The 23,422-nt window shown below is 42.9% G+C and overlaps 1 protein-coding gene across 1 annotated transcript in view; it reads left to right on the top strand.

Annotated features, from left to right (window-relative positions):
- The window catches only part of LOC122549788 (leucine-rich repeat-containing protein 72), an 84,967-nt gene that overhangs the window by 18,475 nt on the left and 43,070 nt on the right, over nt 1-23,422 (top strand). Inside the window, exon 3 of the mRNA XM_043689821.1 lies at nt 6,957-7,026. Coding sequence (XP_043545756.1) covers nt 6,957-7,026 — 70 coding nt within the window. The remainder of the gene's footprint in view (nt 1-6,956; nt 7,027-23,422) is intronic.

Genomic DNA, 23,422 nt, shown 5'->3' with positions numbered 1-23,422 from the left:
ACCGACCCGCCGAAGCGCAACCCACCCAGACCCATTCCCCTACATTTACCCCTTCACCTAACACTACGGGCAATTTAACTTGGCCAATTCACCTAACCTGCACATTTTTAAACTGTGGGAGGAAACCGGAGCACCCGGAGGAAACCCACGCAGACACAGGGAGAACGTGCAAACTCCACACAGAGAGTCGCCTGAGGCGGGAATTGAACCCGGGTCTCTGGCACTGTGAGGCAGCAGTGCTAACCACTGTGCCACCGTGCTGCCTAATAAGAGCAAAGAAAAGATAAAAAGATCAGGTGTTTTCACTGCAATAAAGTAGGCCACGTGAAATCATAGTGTTGGTAGGTTCAGAAAAGCACTGGGAAGCAAGATGTAGGAAAACAGGATAAACAAGTGAAGTTTGTTGAACTGGTAACAGAAAGCACAGAGGAGGCTAAAAGGTTGCATCAGAATATACAACCTGGTTGGAGGTTGTTTTAAAGAGGAAGTGCCAGATTGTCTTAAAACATATACCTGCAAAGTTAAAGCTTACTTGTTTAGGCATGGAGCAGCAGGAAAAGAGGTTACAGTGTTAAAAGATACAGGATCCTCTTGATCTTTGATTTTGAAAGATGAGATATGCACCTCTGAAGGACCATTGCCAGGAGAAGTGCTAATAACAGGATTCACGGTGAGACAAAAAGTGCTCCGTTATGTGGAGTGAGGTTAAAGTGTCCAGTGAAAAGAGGAGAAGTCATGGTAGGAATACTGGACAAACTCTCAACTCCAGGAATATAATTTGTCCTTGCTAACTATGTAACTGGTTCACAGGTAGGAGTGTTGCCTACTGTGAATGGAAAAACCAGTGGAAATTCAGGCAACTGAACTATTAAAAGACATATGTCCTGGGATTTTTCCTAGCTGTGTGGTAATGAAGTCACAAAGTCACCAGCTGAAACAGAAGAGATCAAGGAGTATAGCTAAGAAAGTTGAAGTGGAATTAGCAGAGACTGTATTTGATCAAATGTTTGAGACAAACCAGGAGCAAATAGATGACAAAGCAGACATCTTTAGTTCAGAGAAATTAACTGAGTTACAGCAGAAAGATGAGGAACTAAACCAATTATATCAAAACACATACACAGAAGAAGAACCAAGATGTATCCTGGTGTGCTAATCTTAAAAATGATGTCTTAATGAGAAAATGGAGACCACCACATATTCAGGCAGATGAGAAATGGGCAGAAGTTCATCAAGTTGTATTGCCAGTGAGTTATAGCAAGGAAGGTTTGCACGTGAACTACCAGTAGGGGGTGATTTAGGAGTATGAAATTCTCAAGCTAAAATGCAAAAAACATTTTTACTCACCTGGACTGCACAAGGATGTAGTTGAATTTTGCAAGATGTGTCATACAAGTCAGGTAATTGGAAAACCATAGGCTTTTGCAAGAGTCTTAATTGATTGTGAAGGACCTCTGCCTAAAGCAAAAAAATGGGAATTAGTATTTGTTAACAATAATGATGTGTCCACTAGATTTCCATTGGCCATTCCATTACACAATATCACAGCTAAAAGGATTGTAGTGGAGTTAATCAAATTTTTCACTAGATATGGACTACCTGCAGAGATACAATCAGATCAAGGGTCAAACTTTACATCAAAATTATTCAAAGACATTATGGACAGCTTAGCAATAAAGCAATTCAAATTCTCTGCTAGCCATCCAGAATGGCAGAGAGTGCTAAACAGGTGGCATCAGACCTTAAAGACCATGTTGAGGGCTGAGATTCAAGATTGTCCAGATGATTGGGATAAAGGAATTCTATTTGTACTTTTTGCAATCAGCGATACACCAAGTGAATCGACCAATTTTAGGCCATTTAAATAAGTTTTTGAGCATGGAGTGCGAGGACCACTAAAATTGATTAAGGAGAAATTGGTAAGTCAGAATTCACAGACCAAGTGTCAAATTTTAGGGAACGGTTAAATAGAGTAGGGGAGTTGGCTAGACAGAATTTAAAAGTATCACAGCATACAATGAAACAGGAAACAAACAAGAAATCAAAAACACGTCGAATCTCCTGTTCCCTGGATGCTGCCTGACCTGCTGTGCTGTTCCAGCAATAAAGAATTTAAAAGTATCACAGCATACAATGAAACAGGAAACAAACAAGAAATCAAAAACCCGCAATTTTCCAATTGGCGATAATATGTTTGTGCTACTTCCAGTGATAGGTGAATCTGTAAAAGCAAGGTTTAGTGGACTTTTTCAAGTCAAAAGGAGGTTGACTGAAATGAACTGTTTGATAAGGACTCCATATAAAAAGAAATATTACAGATGCTCAAAAGGTAATTTGATAGGGAAAGAAAGCAAGAGGAGAATGTGTTGTTGTTATTGGTTACAACACAGAGTGAAGAACCAAGTTCAGACTTGGACATGCCTCAAATTCAATTGGACAATGAGGAAGTTGTCAAAAGTTGGGATAAATTATTGAGTTATCTTCTCGAGGAAAATCAAAATGACTTGAAAGAATTATTGCCAGTGCATGGAAGATATATGGAAATAAGACGGCAAGTACTAACCTTATTATGCATGATGTAGTTATCAGAAATGCTGTTCTGATTAAGTACCTTCCTTATAGGCAGAAGTTGGCACAGGTTCGAAAGGAGATTGAATGTCTGCTCCAAGATGACATAATCGAAATGGGTTACAGTGACTGAAACTCACTCATAGCAATGGTGCAAAAGCCAGATGGTACCCAATGACTATGTGGGCTATCACAAAGTCAGTGCAGTTACAATGACTGATGCATATCCGATTCTGTGTTTGGAAGGCTGGGTTGATAAGATGGGACAAGCAACTTATGTTTCTAAGTTTGACTTGCTCAGCGGGAACTGGCAGGTACCTTTGTCTGAAAGAGTGAAGACAATTTTGGCTTTTGTAATGCCGAATGGACTGTATCAATTTAAAATCATGCCATTTGATTTGAAAAATGTGCCAGCCACATTTCAGAGACAAACCAATAAGGTCATTTTCAGATTACCCAACTATGTTATATATATAGATGACCTGGTGATTTTTAGTCACACGTGGAAGGAGCATTTGCAACGTTTATCGGAATCGTTCAATCGACTTCAGGAGGCAGGCTTGGTGATAAACCTGGCTAAAAGTGAATTTGCCAAAGCCAGGTCACCTTCCTGGACCATGTTATTGGACATGGACAAATAGCCCCACAGAAAGCAAAAACAAAAGCAATTGGAGAATTTCCCACACCATCGACAAAAAGAGCAGAAAACTACTGTTCCTGGGATTGAGTGGATTTTATCGGAAGTTTGTACCAAATTTTAGCTGTGTGGCTACTCCACGCACTGAATTACTGAAGAAAGGCAAGACATTTCAGTGGATAATGAATTATCAAAAGGCATTTGAAAGCCTGAAAGTTGTGTTTAACCACTGCTGCAGTGTTAGCCACACCTAATTTCATGAAGCCATGAAAGTGGCTGTTGATGGCAGTGATGTGGGTGTCAGTGCTGTGCCCTTGCAGGAAGACTATGAGAAACTAGATAGACCTATTGGGCATTTCTCCAGGAAATTAAGCATTCATCAGCAGAAATATTTGACAGTTGAGAAAGACACTTTGAGATTGGTGTTGGCGTTACAACATTTCATCGTTTATGTTAGCAGTAATGTCTGAAACGATCATACACACTGATCGTAAACCATTGAAGTTTGTGGAGAAATTTAAGGACAAAAATTCCAGACTGTTTCGATGGAGCTTGTTACAGCCATTCAATTTGAAAATTGTGCTTGTGACAGGAGAAGAAAACGTGATTGCCAATGCATTGTCGAGACTTGGATGAGAAATGAATGTGTTCGCTGGCAGGAGTAAATGGACTGAAACCAAATGTAGTAGTGCATGTTTGCATGTTTACAGTCAATGTAACTTATGTGGGCGTTGTAGTGTACCAACAGTGAAAGGTTAAGGGGTTTTAAAATGAAGCCACCTTTGGATTTTGATGGTTCATTATTTTTAAGAGGGAACGAGTGATGATGCTGCTTCTTTAACATGGTTATGTTGTCCTTGGATTTTTTTCACAAGGGTAGTAAAGACACAGGTTCTGAAATGTCTGGGTTTATCTACTTGAAGAACCTTTTAAACTTTAAAAAAAACACTTGTACAATGAAAGGAGAGTGGCCAGTTTTCCCAGCTCAGCTTTTCTCTGGTTTGGTTTGGTTTGGTTTGGTTTTAGCAAGCAGTTTTTTGAAGGTACTGGACCCACAGAAATAGCTCCATGCTGATCCTCTCTCTCTCTCTCTCTCTCTCTCTCTCTCTGACATCTCTCCTGTAAGGACCTTTGTTGGATTTTACTTTTTTTGCCAAGGAGGTTATTGCAAATATTTGGAACAGCAATATTAAGTTGTAATGGTGTTGATTGGATTTTCAGACAGATTAAGTTATTCTGTATTCTGTTCTCTTTTGTTGGTGTTTCATTTGGTACCACGTAAATTAATTCTAGTTTAAAACTGAGGGGTTTTGATCAGCTGCATCACTCCTGGAATATCTACTCTGCATCTGCTTAAAACAACAAGAAAAGTTAGAGTCTGGGCTACCTTCCTGATGTTTTGAGGGGGTCTGGCCTGTTCCATTACACAAGGCACAAGGCGAAAGTGTGGTGGTATACTCTCTGCTTGCCTGCTGTTGGAACTACACTAAACCAGGCAAGCATAGAGTATACCAGAGTGTTGTTGAAGCTGCACTGAAACACTCAAGGAGATTGACACCATCCAGGACAAAGCAGCCCACATTATTGACGCCACATCTACTACATTCACTCCCTTCACCACTGATGTTCACTAGTAGTGTGCACCATCTCCAAGGTGCATTGTAGACGTTTACCAAGGCTCCTTAGACAGCGCCTTTCAAACTCACAGCCACGACCATCTAGAAGGACAAAGACAGCAACTATTTGGGAACGCCACCGTTTTCTCAGTTCCGCAATCGGTCAATAAACACACCTGTAAACACTTCTTTATCAATCACACAAGCAATCGTTTATTCTTGATACGGCTAGGTGGGTGGACTTTGATCAACCCAGGAGTACTTCTACACCAAAAGAATCCGACCCCTTATAAAGTTTGCATAGGGTTCATACATATTGTTTATAGGCAAGTATGGAGCATGATCATTTGGTAATAACCAATGAAATAGCATAAAACATTCATGCATACTGTCTCATGCTATCATAATTTCTTTGTCCTGCGTTGTGGTTAGGGTTAAACCGTTACTTTTGTGTTTTTATCAAGTTTGATCAGTCTGCGGTTTCTTGTTTCTGTCTGGTTCAGTACAATATAATTTAGCAGTGCAGAAGCCATTTTGTGCAGCTCCTTCAGCCAATTTGTCCTACCTCCAGATACCCACATCCTCACATCTATCACTCTGCCTTCAATCTTCTTTGTCATCTCTTCAAAAGACTCAATGACCTTGGTTTGATTTCAGCCTTGGGCGACTGCCTGTCTGGAGTTTGCAAGTTCTTCTCATGTCTGCATGTTTCCTCCGGGCGCTTTGGTTTCCTCCCACAGTCCAAGGATGTGCAAGTTAGGTGAATTAGCCATGCGAAATTGCCCATAGTGTCCCTGGATGTGTAGACTAGGTGGATTAGCCATGCGAAATTGCCCATAGTGTCCCTGGATGTGTAGACTCGGTGGATTAGCCATGGTAAATGCAGCGTGTTGGGATAGGGTGGGGGCCTGGGTTTGGGTGGGATACTCTTCAGAGGGTCGGTGTGAACTCGATTAGCCAAATGACCTCATTTCACACGACAGAATCTGTGTTTCTGATTGTGAAATGTAGGTAGCTTAAAATCAAATATCACAATGCTGAAATAAAGCTGACATATTACTTTAAAAAACAATAAGACCATAAGATTAAGGAGTGGAAGAAAGGCCATTCGGCCCATCGAGTCCACTCCGCCATTTATTCGTGGCTGATGAGCATTTCAACTCTACCTACCCACACTTTCCTCGTAGCCATTAATTCCTTGCTAGATCAAGAATTTATCAATCTCTGCCTTGAAGACGTTTAACGTCCCGGCCTTCACTGCACTCCATGGCAATAAATTCCACAGTCCCACCACTCTCTGGCTGAAGAAATGTTTCCTCATTTCCGTTCTAAATTGACCCCCTCTAATTCTAAGGCTGTGCCCATGGGTCATAGTCTCCCTGCCTAATGGAAACAACTTCCCAGCATCTGCTGTTTCTAAGCCATGCATTATCTTGTAAGTTTCAATTAGATCTCCCCTCAACTTTCTAAACTCTAATGAATACAATCCCAGGATCCTCGGTTGCTCATCGTGTGTTAGGCCGACCATGCCAGGGATCATCCATGTGAATCTCCGCTGAACACATTCCAGTGCCAGTATGTCCTTCCTGAGGTTTGGGGCCTAAAATTGGACACAGTGTTCTAAAGGGGGGCCTAGTTAGACCTTTATAAAGTCTCAGAAGCACTTCACTGCTTTTATATTCCAACCCTCTTGAGATAAATGACAACATTACATTCGCTTTCTTAATTACGGACTCAACCTGCAAGTTAACCTTTCGAGAATCCTAGACTAGCACTCCCAGATCCCTTTGTACTTTGGCTTTATGCATTTTCTCACTGTATAGAAAATAGTCCATGCCTGTATTCCTTTTTCCAAAGTGCAAGACCTCACATTTGCTCACATTGAATTTCATCAGCCATTTCCTGGACCGCTCTCCTAAACTGTCTAAATCTTCCTGCAGCCTCTCCACCTCCTCAGTACTACCTGCCTGTACACCTAACTTTGTATCATCAGCAAACTTTGCCAGAATGCCCCCAGTCCCTTCATCCAGATCATTAATATATAAAGTGCTTTTGAGTGTCTCTTTATGTTTATATTGTGACACTTGTTTAACCAATAATTAAAATAAAATGCTTGTTTCATATTTTATTTTAAGAGGACTAACAGAAGTGCCTAATCTGTCGAGATTTAAATGGTTAAAGTATTTGTGGCTGCATCACAATAAGGTGAGTGAAAATGTTTGTAATTGCTGCACAGTTTGCGGATTTTGCTGATCCATAGAAGTATTTGAGAATAACATTTGCAAGCCCTGCTGTTTGCTTCTGTCAGTCTAACAGCTGGTAGCTAACATCAGTACATATAAAGTAGAAGAAGGAATAGGCTACTCGGCCCCTTGAGCTTGTTCTGCCATCCAGTGGGATTCTGGCTGATCTAATTATTTGACATTCCTGCCTACCTCAGTAGCTTTTCATTACCAATGTAAAGCCCTTCAAAAGATTGGATTAACCATGCTGTTTTAAAAAAAAATTAAGATGTAGTACCTAACTGACACATGCACTTCTATGTATTTGATTAGATTAGATTAGATTACTTACAGTGTGGAAACAGGCCCTTCGGCCCAACAAGTCCACACCGCCCCACCGAAGCGCAACCCACCCATACCCCTACATTTACCCCTTACCTAACACTACGGGCAATTTAGCATGGCCAATTCACCTGACCTGCACATCTTTGGACTGTGGGAGGAAACCGAAGCACCCGGAGGAAACCCACGCAGACACGGGGAGAATGTGCAAACTCCACACAGTCAGTCGCCTGAGGCGGGAATTGAACCCGGGTCTCTAGCGCTGTGAGGCAGCAGTGCTAACCACTGTGCCACCGTGCTAAAATCTGTGTCCAAATATGCTGGCGGTGATTTGATTTTAGTAATAGATTTAGCCTTTCAAACAACTTTATTCAAAGATTCTGTTAGTATATTTATTTCCTGCCTTGAATTAGAATTCTAACCCTCCAACTTGTTTATTTCCTATAAACAAGGGCATCCTCTTCAGAAATAAAAATTGATAGAGATTCGACATGCAATTTTTAAGACACATCTAATTACAACTACTCTGAATATGTGGAAATATGGAGGATACAGAGCAAAATCTGGTTGAAAGAATGCAGATTGACCAAGCATAGGGATTTTGCATCTGTGGATAAATATTGCCAATCCAACATAACATGCTTTGCATAGCTTATACTGATGGAAATTTGACCAAAATCTGGTGTGTGGTTAAAATATTAATTTTTATGTGCCAATTGTTTGCTGAAAGCTAAGTAAAATTTAGTGATAACTAAGTCCCTTATTCAAACAAGCTATAGAATATTATGTTTTGTTTCTTCTTAATTGCGGTAAATGTCATAGCAGAGAATGTAAGTAACATTTCAGACATATTTTCAGACAGGAATGAACTTTGAGAACATTGACCTTAAACATTTTTATTGTAGACAGCACATGCAATAACAAATAACTGATGTAATTCTTAGGACAGATTGATAATAACTGACTGTCCTCCACCTTCAGGTTTAAAGGATTTAGCACATACTGGGGTAGATTTCATTGTGTGTTTTCAGGAGCAGAGCAAACTTGGTTTTGTGAGTGAGTGCTCCACAGAGTGACAGTAAAGAATATTGCAAAGTCATGCAATTAATTAATTTAAGGAAAGAGATTGTGTTGGATATGGCCAAGCTAATCTGATAATGCCAAGTCTCGTCTGATCTCAGAAGCTAAGTAGACTCAGGCCTGGTTAATACTTGGATGGGAGACCGTCTGAGAATACAAGGTGCTGTAGGAAGGGGCCCACTTTTGGCATATTGCTAGTATTCTTGCACCTGGATCAGTCCCACCTGCTTCAGAGGTATTAATTAAAGCAAGTCCTGCTCTCCATTGGCATTTCATCTAATGGAAGATTTCGCCTTTTCTTGATGTTCCAGAAAGGGGGAAGAGATAGATTTAAATGTTTTATCCTCCTCACATTCTATCCAAAAGCAAAGTGGCTTAATTTTGAACAGTTGTAGTCGGTTTTCAATGCCCTTTGTTTTGACAAAGTCAATCTAAAAGTGATCTGCAGTAAACTGTCTTAAGCTTAAATAAGGTAAAAACAAGGACTGCAGATGCTGGAAACCAGAGTCTAGATTAGAGTGGTGCTGGAAAAGCACAGCAGGTCAGGCAGCATCTGAGGAGCAGGAAAATTGATGTTTTTGGCAAAAGCCCTTCATCAGGAATAGAGGCAGGGTGCCTGCAGAGTGGAGAGATAAATCGGTGGGGGTGGGTAGAAAGTAGCATAGAGTACAATAGGTGAATGGGGGTGGGGATGGAGGTGATAGGTCAGAGAGGAGGGTGGGTGAAGGTAGCAAACAGNNNNGGCCCAGGACCTGCATGTCCTCAGCAGAGTGGGAGGGGGAGTTGAAATGTTGGGCCACAGGGCGGCGGGGTTGATTGGTGCGGGAGATGTTCCGTAAAGCACTCTGCTGGGTGGCATCCAGTCTCCCCAATGTAGATGAGACCGCATCGGGAACAACGGATACAATAAATGATATTGATGGATGTGCAGGTAAAACTTTGATGGATATGGAAGGCTCCTTTAGGGCCTTGGATGGAGGTGAGGGAGGAGGTGTGGGCGCAGGTTTTGCAATTCCTGCGGTGGTTTGGGAAGATGCCAGGAAGGGAGGGTGGACTGTTGGGGGGTGTGGACCTGACCAGGTAGTCACAGAGGGAACGGTCTTTGCGGAAAGCGGAAATAGGTGGACAGGGAAATCTATCCCTGGTGGTGGGGTCCGTTTGGAGATAGCAGAAATGTGATCAGATGATGTGGTGTATTTGAAGGTTGGTAGGGTGAAAGGTGAGCACCAGGGGTGTTCTGTCCTTGTTACGGTTGGAGGGGTAGGGTTTGAGGGTGGATGTGCGAGATGTCGACGAGATGCGTTGGAGGGCATCTTTAACCATGTCTGAAGGGAAATTGCAGTTTCAAAAGAAGGAGGCAATCTGATGTGTTCTGTGGTGGAACTGGTCCTCCTGGGAGCAGATACAGCTGAGGTGGAGGAATTGGGAGTATGGATTGGCATTTTTGCAAGAGGTAGGGTGGGAAGAGGTGTAATCCAGATAGCTGTGGGAGTCGGTGGATTTATAAAAATTGTCGGTGTCAAGTCGGTCATCATTAATGGAGATGGAGAGGTTCAGGAAGGGGAGGGAGGTGCCAGAGATGGTCCAGGTGAATTTAAGGTCGGGGTGGAATGTGTTGGTAAAGTTGGTAAATGTGTGGAATTGCTTAACCTCCTCGCGGGAACACGAGATGGCGCCAATGCAGTCATCAATGTAGCGGAGGAAGATGTGGGGAGTGGTGCTGGTGTAACAATGGAAGATGGACTGTTCTACGTGGCCAACAAAGAGCCAGGTATAGCTGGGGCCCATATGGGTGCCCATGGGTACCCCTTTGGTCTGGAGGAAGTGGGAGGATTCAAAGAGAAATTGTTAAGAGTGAGGACCAGTTCGGCCAAACGAATGAGAGTGTCGGTGGAAGGGTACTGTTGGGGACGTCGAGAGGGGAAGAAACGGAGGGCTTGGAGTCCGTGGTCATGGCGGACGGAGGTGTAGAGGGATTGGATATCTATGGTGAAGATGAGGCATTGGGGGCCGGGGAAATGGAAGTCTTGGATGAGATGGAGAGTGTGGGTGGTGTCTCAAACGTATGTGGGGATTTCCTGGACTAGGGTCGATAGGACAGCGTTGAGATAGGTAGAGATGAGTTCAATGGGACAGGAGCATGCTGAGACAATGGGTCGGCCAGGGTGGTCAGGCTTGTGGATCTTGGGAAGGAGGTAGAATTGGGCAGTGCGGGGTTCCCGGACTATGAGGTTGGAAGCTGTAGGTGGGAGATCTTCTGAGGTGATGAGCTTCTGTGTAGTCTGAGAGATGATGGTTTGGTGATGGGGGGTGAGGTCGTGGTTGAGGGGGCGGTAGGAGGACATGTCTTTGAGTTGGTGTCTGGCTTCAGCGATGTAGAGGTTAAGCTTAAAGAAGGAGAGTTCTTTATTCACACTTTTAAACCTAAGGTACATCCATCAGTTCCCTTTTATGAACTCTACTTGTTATGACCTCAAAGAACTCTAGCTCATTCATCAAATATGATTCCCCTTTCACAAAACCATGTTGACTCTGTTAGACTGTGTTAAACGTTTTTAAAATATTCTGCTGTTTCCTCAATAATGGATTCTAGTATCTTTTCAATGGAAAATGGTAGGCTAATTGGCATATAGTTTCCTGCTTTCTTTCTCCCTTCCTTCTTGAAGAGGGGCATCACATTAGCCATTTGCCAACCCACCGGAACACTCCTGGTATCTATTGAAATATTTCAACCAATGCCTGCACTGTCTCTGCAGCTGCTTCCTGTAGAGCTCATGGATTCAGGTCATTAAGTCTTGTCTGCCTTTTGGGCTATTAGCCTGTCAAGTACTTTGTCCATTGTAATAATGATTGTTGTTTGATCTTTTCTCTCGTTAGCACCCTCCTTATATGTTATCTTTTAGCTGTTATCTTTGAGTATCCTCCACCTTGAAGACCAGTACAAAATATTGGTTTAAATTATCTGCAGTTTCACTAAGTGTAGATCCTCATAAGGTCTACACTTAATTAACTACTATCATTTTATATACCATAGAAGCTCTTTCTATTTGTTTTTCTTTTACTTGCCAATTTATGTTCATAATAAATTTTCTTTCTCTTTCTGAGATTTTTAGTCATCTGCTGCTGGATGCTAATAAAATTCCCAATCTGGTCGTTTACTATTAGTTTTTGCAGCTTTATATGTCTTAGTTTTTTGCCTGGAGTTTTCTGCTTGACCGTCTTGATTAACCATCATTTCAATAGAGTTCTTTTTGACTCAATTTTTTTTCTGAGTATTATGAAATACTCACTTAAATGTTTGTCACTGCTGAACCACTGAATTTCGTCTCTGTATATTTTCTCAGCCTACTATGGACAACACTTCCTTCGTAACTCTGTAATTACTCCTATTTAACTTGAGGACTGCTGTCTGTCAAAATGAATTTTAACTTCTTTCCTGTTGTGATCCCGAGCCCATGGAAGATACTTAATTACAAGGTTTCTTAGTCATCCGCATCATCTCACATTCCTATCTGTCAAACTAGGTGTGAAATAGCCTGTTCCTGGGTGGGTTCTACAACGTATTGCTCTACAAATTTGTCTTCTGTGTTACCCTTTCCCATCTGATTTGTCCAGTCAATATTGTCCTGCAGCAAAACAACTCCTATAAATGGCTACTCCCCATGATTTATCTCCTTTGTTATTCCTTATTTCCACCCAAACCAATCATGATCTATTGTACCTACATGAATATTTATCATTTACCCACAGAAAGGATCCTTTCTTAACAGTGCTACCCCATCTATTTTCCTTTTTGCTGCTTTTACTAGAGCATTGAACTCCCTTGAACACTGTGTTCCCAGTCCCAGTTGCCCTGCAACCAAATCTCTGTAACAGGTATTAAGTCAATTCATTTATTTATATTTGTGCCATCAACTCATCTGTCTTTTTACAAATACTTCATGCATTCAGATAAAGAACCTTGTGGGCGGCACGGTGGCACAGTGGTTAGCACTGCTGCCTCGCAGCGCCAGAGACCCGGGTTCAATTCGCGACTCAGGCGACTGACTGTGTGGAGTTTGCACGTTCTCCCCGTGTCTGCGTGGATTTCCTCCGGGTGCTCCGGTGTCCTCCCACAGTCCAAAGATGTGCAGGTCAGGTGAATTGGCCATGCTAAATTGCCCGTAGTGTTAGGTATAGGGGTAAATGTCGGGGTATGGGTGGGTTGCGCTTCGGCGGGTCGGTGTGGACTTGTTGGGCCGAAGGGCCTGTTTCCATACTGTAATGTAATCTAATCTAAAATCTAATCTAAACCTATATCTTTGACATTTTATCATCATTCATTACTCTGGTCTAATTTCTGTTGCATTCTTCTGCATGTATTTTCAACCTTTCCTATCACACTTCGATTATCATTCATCTCTTCACTTTCCTGCACCTGTACTGTCACTTGAATGATACTGCACATTGCACCATCTTCGGCGAACATCCCTACTTCTGACCTTATGATGAAGGAAGGTCATTGCTGAAGCAGCTGCAGATGATCAGATCTAGGACGCTATCCTGATGGACTCCTGCAGACATGTTCTGGATCTGAGATGACTGACCCCCAACAACCACAATCATGTTCTAAGTTCCAGGTATGATTCCATTGCAACTGTTCCGTTCATTTAACTTCACTTGGATTTTCTATGACTTTCTATAATCTTCACTCGTAATTACCTAGGAGAAAGCCAATTCCATCGACGGATAATTTTTGAACAACTACTACTGTCATTGATTCATATACTATCATACTCTGAATGCCTTTGTGCAACAGAAGGGTATTACATTCTACTTATCGTATTTACTAGAAACCTGGCTTTCAATTCACACTCTGGAGGTAAATCTATTTCCTTCTGAACAATTTGAATACATTCAGTATCCTTTAATATATTTATGAAATTAGTTGTATTATTTAAAGAAAAGGGTTTACATTTCCGTTCAACAAAAATCCTTCTTAGCTATCATCTTCCTTTCTCATTACTTCTGCAGTCACAGTCGTGTTTATCTTTGACCTCATAGGTGTAGTTAACACTGCAGTTTGCTCACTGAGTTCACGTTGCTAAAGAAGACAACTTGGTACATTTTCTGAAACACAGAACTGATTTAAGTACAGAGCCACTATACTTGCAGTCGTAGCTCCCAGGGATGGTTATTTCCTTGTGAGTTCTTTTCTTGCACTCATTCTTATGAACTCCAATAAATGGGCTTCCCATGCAACTTAGATCATTCTGAATGTAACATTGTTACATTGGAAATACTTAAGCCTATGAATGTCAATTCTACCCTCAGTACCTTCCTTTCCAGTTTGTAAAGGAATTCTCGACCATCCATCATTTTATCCTGGTTACTTGCTGTCCTTTCACGATCTCATCTTCTATACTTTCAGGTTTAAGTGGTGAATAGAAAGGTTAGTTTTCTGGGTAAGCTTATGATTGCCAGTCATTCCTTCTGCCTGTCTCGCAGCTATAACCCTCTGATCTTCAACATGAATTCTAATTATTAAAAGGTACATGATCTGTGTAACCAATGAGTGAACATGACACAGTTCTACTATTGACCTTCAAGTTGCTAAGGAAGACAACTTGGTACATTTTCTGTAACACAGCAGTGTTCTAATTTCCATTTTTCGCAGTTTATATTTCAAAAAAGAAATATAGCCTTGACACATGATACGCTAGTTAAGGGAGTTATTTTTAAGGCCTGTTGAGATTCAAGTCCAGCTGAAATTATAAATTTCTGAGTTAAATACAGAGCCACTATATTTAGAACATACCTTTATCAATAGCTCCCAGGGATGGTTATTGAATTGCTCTTACTTAAACATTTGCTAAGGAAATTCATGAGTTGCTAACAAGGGATATTGACTATCCCTAATTTCCCTTCAGCAGCTGCAGAAGTGCTGCCTTCTTGAGCTACTGCAGTCCAGCTGTGATAGGTTCATCACAAGGCTATAGGGGAGGAAATTCCAAGATGTTGACCCAGTGACAGCAATACATTTCTTAGTGGGAAACATTAAAGGTACTCCATTGTTTCACAGCAATGGTTTGGTAGAATGGGAATGTAACTTAGCAAGACCTACAGAGAATAAGTAACTGAGCTGAATCACCTACAAAATGAATTACCCTTTTGCAAGTTCTAATAAGTCTGTAGTGCTTGTTTCTCTTGATCGTGAAAGTGATGAGTTTGGTAGGTGACACTCATCCAAGCAAATGGGGAATATGGTCACACTCCCCAGTTATACCTTGTGATTGTGGACAGGCTCTGAAAAGTCCAAAAGAAAGTGCCTCATCACAGAATTCCCAGTCTCTGACATGATCTTGTAGACCAGCATTTATGTAGCTGTTCCACATGGGTTTCTGTGTTTTGATGATGACCTCCAGGCTGATGATAATGTGGGTATCAGGAAGATCAGTAGGAGATGGACAGTTTCAAGAAGGTTCAGGAGGCCAAGGCGTTAAACAGCAAGAACATTGTTCAGGAGGTACTCACTCCAGAGAGAAGTGTTTGTCTGCCTGAAATGGATGTTTTTGTCTTTATTATGTCATGTGATCAGACTCTTAAAGTGACAGTGCACCATATGTACACAAATACACACCATACCTCCCCCTTTATATCAGAGGTTGCTTCAGTTAAAACATTCACATACAGCCCTCAGTAGGTAAGGCATTCCAGAGGATGTTAATTCCCGAGGGGCTGTTGGCACATCTCAAATATCTTTATAATCAGCTTCTTTTGTACTAGGTAAGATTTCAACCATTTGAGTGTCTTCCCAGATTGCAATTGATTTCAATTTTGCTCGAGCTTGTTGCATTTATGTAAATGTCGCCTTGATGTCAAGGACAGTTACCCTCTTCTCATCCGTGGAATTCAGCTTTTTTTTGTTCATAATTGGACTCAGGCTGCAATGAGGTCTGAGCTGAGTGGCCAGGTGGAACTCAAACTGAGCACTGATGAACAAATAGTTAGTGAATAAGTGATGCGAGGACCAATTGCAAAATTTCCAGATTCACAGATGATACCAAACTGTGTGGAAATGTAACTTGTGAGGAGGATACAAGGAGACTTCAAAAGGACTTTAACAGGGTAAGTGAACGGGCTAGAACATGGCAGATGGAAAATAATGTGAATAAATGTGAACTTACTCACTTTGTTAGATAAAATGGAAAGGTAGAATATTTCTTAAATAGTGCGAGGTTGGGAGGTGCGGATGTACAAAGGGGTCTGAGTTCCTTGACAATGACTTATTAATGTATAGTTGCAGGTGCAGCAAGCAATTAGGAAGACTAAATGTATGTTGACATTCATTTCACCAGTATTTGAGTACAATATTAAAGATGCTTTGCTGTGATTGTAAAGAACTTTGATGAGACTTTACCCAGCCATTTTGTATACAATTATGATCTCCTTATCTAAGGAAGGTTATACTTACCTTAACAGGAGAGCAGTTGAACTTCATTAGATTAATCTCTCAGATGGTGGAATTATCTTGATAGGGGACACGGACAGTATATTTCCTCTTGTGGCTTCCTCTGGAAGCAGAAATCATAATCCCAGGATAAGGGGCAGGATATTTAAAACTGTGATGAAGGGGAATTTCTTCACTGAGCATGATGAAGCTTTGGAATTCTTTAACCCAGAAGGTAGTTGAAACTCAGTCATTGAACGGGTTTGAAACATGAATCGATAGATTTTGGGAGACCAGTGAGGTTCAGGGTTATAGAGAGAGTTCATGAAAGTGATATTGAGTAGATGATCAGCCATGATCAAGAATGACAGGGCAGCCCTAGTTAACTGAACAGCTTTCTCCTATTCGTATGTCCTGCTGATGGGCATGCACTCACTGATAATGAATGCATTGGCTGGTCATAATGGGTGATAATGCTGGCCCCCTCTTCTAGCTGAATGCTTGTTCTTTTGTGAGTTAGAATCAAATTATAATCAAATTATTGCAATGAGCCTGTGTTGTCCTGCTTTGAAAGCTGGGCATTACATCAATCAATGAGTCACACCATGTTATAACCAAACCATGGATTCAAGTCTGCATCCAACAGCTGCATAGTCAGCATGTTGTGTCACATGGGCAGTGACAGTAGTAATTGGAAAACTTCAGTAGTGTCATCAACAGCAGTGTTATGTATTTGAATTTTATGACCATATTTCAATTTGCAAAATGGCAATGGAATTATGTTGAAAGAATTCTGTTAATGTGCTCAAAATCATAGTCATTTCCATGCCTAAATGTTTAGATCTAAGGTGCAGCTGAACTGGGATTTCACGCATGTGAGGTGAACACAAGGGCTTTAAATTTCTGAATATTATTTTGCCAGTAGCAGCTCTCAAGAAGGCGATTTTAAATAGAACATGATTGTAATTGCAAAAGGAGAACAGCTAAGAATGTTATAAAGCAATCAAGATGTTAAAGAGGGAGCAATCAGACTTGGCAAGATGGCGGCGATTCTGTGGAACTGTCGTGGACGGCTCTGCCTAACAGCCAAAGCATATTGGTTTTTTTGCCATCCCTAGTCAACTTATGTGGATTATTAGTTTAAAACCTTACAGAACACATATTTGTTAATATTTGGGAGTGGGAAGGATACCTAAGGGAAAAGGAGCGAGCAAACAGCAGCAGGGAGGACACTCCCCTGCAGCACTGGGCACACCAGAGACCGCAGCAGCAGCCTTTTCGGAATCTCCCAGGGACCTGACAGACTCACAGGAATTGGCGGTGGAGATGGAGAGGCTTACCTCGAAGGTTGGGGCTGCGATTGAGAAGATCTTGGAGGAGATTCGTTCCCAGGTCCAACCCATCACGTCCATGCTGCAGAAGCATGAACGGGAGATCCAGGGCCTCGGGGAGCGGCTGGTGGAGGTGGAGGGTTGAACCAAGGCCTCGTAAGCGACGATGGAGTCCTCATCTGAGCCGATTCAGGTGCTGGAGCAATAAGTGCGGGCCTTACGAGACCAGATCAACGACCTCGAAAATAGAGGTCAGAGGATGAATCTGCGAATTGTCAGGTTCCCAGAGGGTGAAGAAGGTGGGCAGCCAGTCAGCTTCTTTGAAAGCTGGCTGCCGCAATTCCTGGGCCTTCAGATCGAGTCCAGCCGGCTGCAGATTGGAAGGGCCTATCGGGTCGCAGTGCAAAGGTCTGGGCCGTTGCAGTGCTCCTGTCCAGTCCTACTCATACAAGGACAAGCAAAAAAGTAATAGAAGCTTTCAGATTAGTGGGAAAAGACCCACAGGCAGTGCTGCACAAAGGGTCAAAAATCATGTTTTTGCAGGACTTCTTGGCAGCTGAATTTGAAAGAGGAAATCCTTCGATGAAGTTAACAAGAGGCTGAGGAATCTGGGTATCCCGTACCCTGCAGTGCTCCGTTTCAGCCACAAGGACTCAGTTTATACATTTGACTCAGCGGACAAAGTGAAAAACTTTGTCGACACTTTAAACTATATGCATTGGTCTGAAGAATATGGTTAGTGTTCGTCCTCTTTTCCTTCTTTCCCTGTTTTGTCCTTTTTTTTCTCCTTCCCGAATAAATAAAAAAAAACTCAGAATATGTTGTTCCTTTTTTTAATAATTGCATTTCATTATGGGAAGTTTTGTGGATGTCCTTTATTATCTCCTTTTTTTTGTTTGTTCTCTTTCACTTTTAGTCACAAGTAGGAGTGGCATGAAGCCGGAGATGGGTGGAGTGTTTATCGTGACTTTGTCTTTTTTTTGTTGATTTAAGGATCATCTTTTTTTTGCTAAGGCTGGGGCACACTCCAGGCTTGAAGGAGCTGTGAAGGAGGGGATGGGTAGGGTGAGTGCCCCCTATGGGCAGGGGAGAGATTCTTCCTTTCAAGGTTTTATAGTTGGTTTTCTTTGTAGTTTTTTGGTAGTAATAGTTGTTTGTAGTTATGATAGAGTAGTTTTTGTATACACAAATCTTCGACTCTATGAGTCTTTATTTACTTGTGCTTGCCCATTGTAAGAAGGGTTCTCCCTCCCATGGGTTCAAGGGTCTCTGAAAGGGGATATGGCTAAGTGTCTTGTTAAATGGTGCACATGGAACATCAAGGGAAGTCATTCGCTTGTTAAAAAGGAAATAGGTGCTTTCTAGCCTTAAGAGGTTTGATATCGCTTTGTTGCAGGAAACCCATCTTGACTATGAGGAACACCCGAAGCTACAACAGGGGAGTTATGACCAGGTATTCTTTTCACCTTTTACTACTAAAAGTAGGGGAGTGGCAGTACTTATCCAGAAAAAGTTTCTGTTCACATTATTGGAGCAGGTGAAAGATGAGCAGGGACAGTTTGTGATACTTAAAACCCTGATACATGGGGAGGAATATGACATTTTAAATGTCTATTGTCCTTCGGTGCATCTCCTCAAATTTTTTGATTAGCGCCTTCTGTACTGCCTTTGGAACACGGCACATTATTATAGAGGGGATTTCAATTGTCTTTTGGATCCAACAGTGGACAGGATGCCTCGTGGGCCCCCAACTTTGCAGGCCAAGCAGGTGACTGACATGCGAGGAGTTGGGGCTGGTGGACATTTGGAGATGTCTTCACCCTACCGGCAGGGACTTCACCTTTTTTTCAAACCCACATAAATGTCACACGAGGATTATCTCTTTCTGGCTGCCTCGGCCCTTCTTGATTTGGTTATGGGTTGTAAGATTGGGACACAGCTATCTCTGATCACGCGGCGTTATATTTGGAAGTTAAGGCCAAGAGTGAGGGGCTAGGTTTGCGACGCTGGCGTCTGGATCCTTTTCTCCTTAAGGATTCCAAATTTGTGGAATACGTTTTGAAGGAGTTTCAGGAATTCTTGACTCTCAACTCAGGCACAGCTAGTAGTCTGTCTATGCTATAGGAGACAGCTAAGGCCTTTGCTAAGGGATTAACTACTTCCTATTCGGCTAGCCGGAAACGACAGAAGGAGGAACAGAAGCATCTACTTGAGGCACAGTTGAAAGCCGTCGAGGTGGCACATTTTTGCAAGGCCTTCGGTGACTAAGCTACAGTGGATCACATCCCTCCAGGCTGCCTTGAAATCAATACTTGCACAAACCACAAAGAAATAACTTGCTTTTGCTAGACAAAGGCTGTTCGAGTATGGGGATAGGCCGGGGAAGTATTCAGTGTACCTGACTTGGAAAAAGTGTGCTCTTCAATTCATTATTGCAATCAGAGACAGCGCCGGTGTCCTTACATATGATGCCAAAAGGATTAATGAGGCTTTTTGGAGTTTTTACTCTGAATTGTATCAGTCTGAATGTTGCGAGGACAGATGGGCTAAAATGGAGGCCTTTCTTAAGAGCCTGGACCTCCCGGGTAATCTTGGAACAGGCCTCTCTCCTTAATGCTCCCTTAACAGTTCAGGAAATATAGGAGGCAGCTAGACAACTTCAGAGTGGGAAAGCGCCTGGCTCTGATGGTCTCCTTGGAGAGTTTTATAAGGCATTTATAGGGATTCTGTCAGCGCCGATGTTGGAGATGTACAATCACTCCTATATGCATGAATGCCTACCACCATCTTCAAGAGAAGCTAATATTTCCTTAATTCTTAAAAGGGGAAGATTCCTGAGGATTGAGCCTCATACAGGCCTATCTCTCTGTTAACTTCAGATTTCAAGATTCTGTCTGAGATCTTCGTGGTGAGATTGGAAAAGGTGTTGCTCCATATTGTTAAGAGGACTAGACAGGTTTTATAATGGGCCGTAGGTCCTCTAATAATATTAGAAGGTTTCTGAATATGGTCCAAGTTTGTCAGCAACGATCGATTCAGGGGTTGGTGATTTCTTTAGATGCAGAGAAAGCATTTGACCGGGTGCTGAAAATGTGTTGCTGGAAAAGCGCAGCAGGTCAGGCAGCATCCAAGGAGCAGGAGAATCGACATTTCAGGCATGAGCCCTTCTTCAGGAATGAGGAAAGTGTGCCCAGCAGGCTAAGATAAAAGGTAGGGAGGAGGAACTTGGGTGAGGGGCGTTGGAAATGCGATAGGTGGAAGGAGGTAAAGGTGAGGGTGATCCTGAAGAAGGGCTCATACCTGAAACGTCGATTCTCCTGCTCCTTGGATGCTGTCTGACCTGCTGCGCTTTTCCAGCAACACATTTTCAGCTCTGATCTCCAGCATCTGCAGTCCTCACTTTCTCCTCGAAGATTTGACCGGGTGGAATGGCCTAACTTGTTATATGTCTTAGAACGGTTTGGGCTAGGTGGGGTTTTTGCTAGTTGGGTGGAGGTTTTATATCACCACGCGCTGGCTGCGGTCATCACTGACGGGTGAAGTCTGGGAACTTTAGGATTGGTAGGGGTAGTCGTCAAGGCTGCCCCCTTTCACCGTTGTTTACTTTGGTGATAGAACCGCTGGCAGAGGCCTTTCGTCAAAAAGTCCACATAACTGCTCCGGAAGTGGGATCGAGGGTACACAAGATTATACTGTTTGCGGATGACACCCTTCTGTTTTTATCGCACCCGATTGACCTCCGTACCTTGTCTGATACAATGTATCAATTCATTTGGGGCTATTTCAAGATGTAAATCAACTTTGCAAAATCGGAAGCTGTGCATTTGGGGAACCTCAAGAAAGTGCCAGAGGTTGAAGGTGGCCCTCGGCTCCTTTTAAGTGGTCACGGGCAGGGTTCCGATACCCAGGCATTTTTATTACCCCCAAGTTTGATCAGTTATTTCGGACTAATTTTGCTCACTTGCTCGACAATATTAGGCGGGATCTCCAGGGATGAGAAGCTCTTCCAATTTCATGGTTGGGCTGAATATCCCTCATTAAGATGAGGGAGCAGCAGAGAGCGGGGGGAGCTGGGCGGAAGTGAAGTCGGAGCGCAGAAGCTGTTGGGAAGGTGGGTGAGTGTTATTTAAGTAGGTGTGTTCTCGGCCCCAGGTCCTACACAGTAGGGCCTCCCTCTCACCCACCTCCTCTAACCTAAATTAAAAGTCCACAGACTTGCAACAAAACACGGGGTCGAGGGAAGTTTCTGTTGAGAAAAGAGCGAGTCTTTGGCTCAGGAGTCTTCGACAAAGAAGTTGAGAGAAGTGATTACGCCACAGTTGAAGAGGGTGCATGATGTGGGAGGTCAGGTGTAGCTGGCTTGTATAACTGTGGAAAGTGTGTACACGTTCAGCTTGTGACAGAGCATATTGCAGCACTGAAGAAAGAACTAGATGTCCTCAGGCTCATCCGAGAGAACGAGATCTTTCTGGACAGGACCTACAGCAAGGTTATTACCAGAGCATACCAGAAGAGAGTAGAAGGGAGAAGACGATGAGGAAGGCAGAGATGAGACAGGTGCAAGAGACCCCGGGGAAAGTACCTGTCAGGAACAGGTTGAATCTCTTGGAAGCCGTAGAGACAGACGTCACTGCCAGTCCGAGAGGCGGTCAGGTCTGCCAATCAGAAATTGGAGGCAGAGCCAAGGAGTCAGACATCACACAGAGCCGTGGTAATAGAGGACTCCATAGTGAGAGGGACTGAAAGGGGTTTCTGTGGCAACAGGTGGGATTTGAGGATGGTGTGTTGCCTTCCTGGTACCAGGATTAAGGACATCGCAGACAGAGTGCTGGAAATCCTCAAGGACGAAGAGTGAAGAGCCAGACGTGGTGCATGTCGGCACAAATGACATCGGGAAGAAGAGGAGGGACATTCTACAGCGGGACGTTGGAGAAGTCGGAAGACAGCTGAAAAGCAGGACATCCAGAGTGGTTATCTCCGGTTTGCTTCCAGTTCCTCGGGCTGGAGAGGACAGGAACAGGGAGATAATGGACTTGAATGTGTGGCTGGGGAACTGGTGCGGGAAGCAAGGATTTAACTTTTTGAATCACTGGGGATGTTTAGCGGTAAGGATAAATTATACAAGAGGGACGGTTTGGACCCTAATAGGTGGTGGACCAGCATTCTGGCAGGTAGGTTTGCCACTGCAACACAGCTGCGTTTAAACTAAATAGCGGGGGGGAGGGGACAAACTGGAACTTTAAGAAGGAAGTTAATGGGAAAGTTAGAACAAGAGAAGTCAAGAAAGACAACGGAATCAATGGAGCGGAAAACTCAAAAAAGGATAATGCCGTAAGGTCAAGTGAAATAGGTATTGATAGGAAGGGTGAGGGGAGTAACAAATTAAAAATATTATATATGAGTGCACGAAGCATCAGAAATAAGGTGGATGAGCTTGAGGCTCATGTGGAAATTGGCAGTTACAACGTTGTGGGGATAACTGAGACGTGGCTTCAAGTGGTCAGGGCCTGGGAAATGAATATTCAAGGCTATACGTGCTATCGTAAGGACAGACTGACTGGCAGAGGGGGTGGGGTAGCCTTGTTGGTAAAGAATGATATTCAGTCCCTTGCATGGGGGGGGGGACGGGACCTAGAATCAGGGGATGTAGAGTCAGTATGAATAGAGCTGAGAAATTCTAAGGGTAGAAAGACCCTCTTAGGAGTTATCTACACGCCCTCAAACAGTAGCCTGAATGTAGTGTGTAAGTTGAATCAGGAGCTGAAATTGGCCTGTCGCAAAGATATTACTATAGATGTTATGGGGGATTTCAACATGCAGGTAGACTGGGAGAATCAGGAAGATGCTGGACCCCAAGAAAGGGAGTTTGTGGAGTGCCTCCAAGATGGATTCTTAGAACAGCTTGTGCTGGAGCCTACCAGGGAGAAAGCAATTCTGGATCTGGTGTTGTGCAACGAACCGGATTTGATCAGGGACCTCAAAATAGAGGAGCATTAGGAGGTAGTGACTACAGTACAATAAGCTTTAATCTGCAGTTTGAAAGGGAGAGGGTAGAATCGGAAGTGACAATATTTCAGTTGAATAAGGGGAACTATGGAGCTATGAGGGAAGAGCTCGCCAAAGCTCAATGGTGTAATACCCTAGCAGGGATGGCAGTGGAACAACAATGGCAGGTATTTCTGGGTATAATGCAGAAG

Source organism: Chiloscyllium plagiosum, chromosome 5 (assembly GCF_004010195.1).
Source record: "Chiloscyllium plagiosum isolate BGI_BamShark_2017 chromosome 5, ASM401019v2, whole genome shotgun sequence".
Lineage (NCBI taxonomy): Eukaryota > Metazoa > Chordata > Chondrichthyes > Orectolobiformes > Hemiscylliidae > Chiloscyllium > Chiloscyllium plagiosum.
The sequence above is the reverse complement of the archived record's forward strand: the minus strand, read 5'-3'. Positions and strand labels throughout refer to the sequence as shown.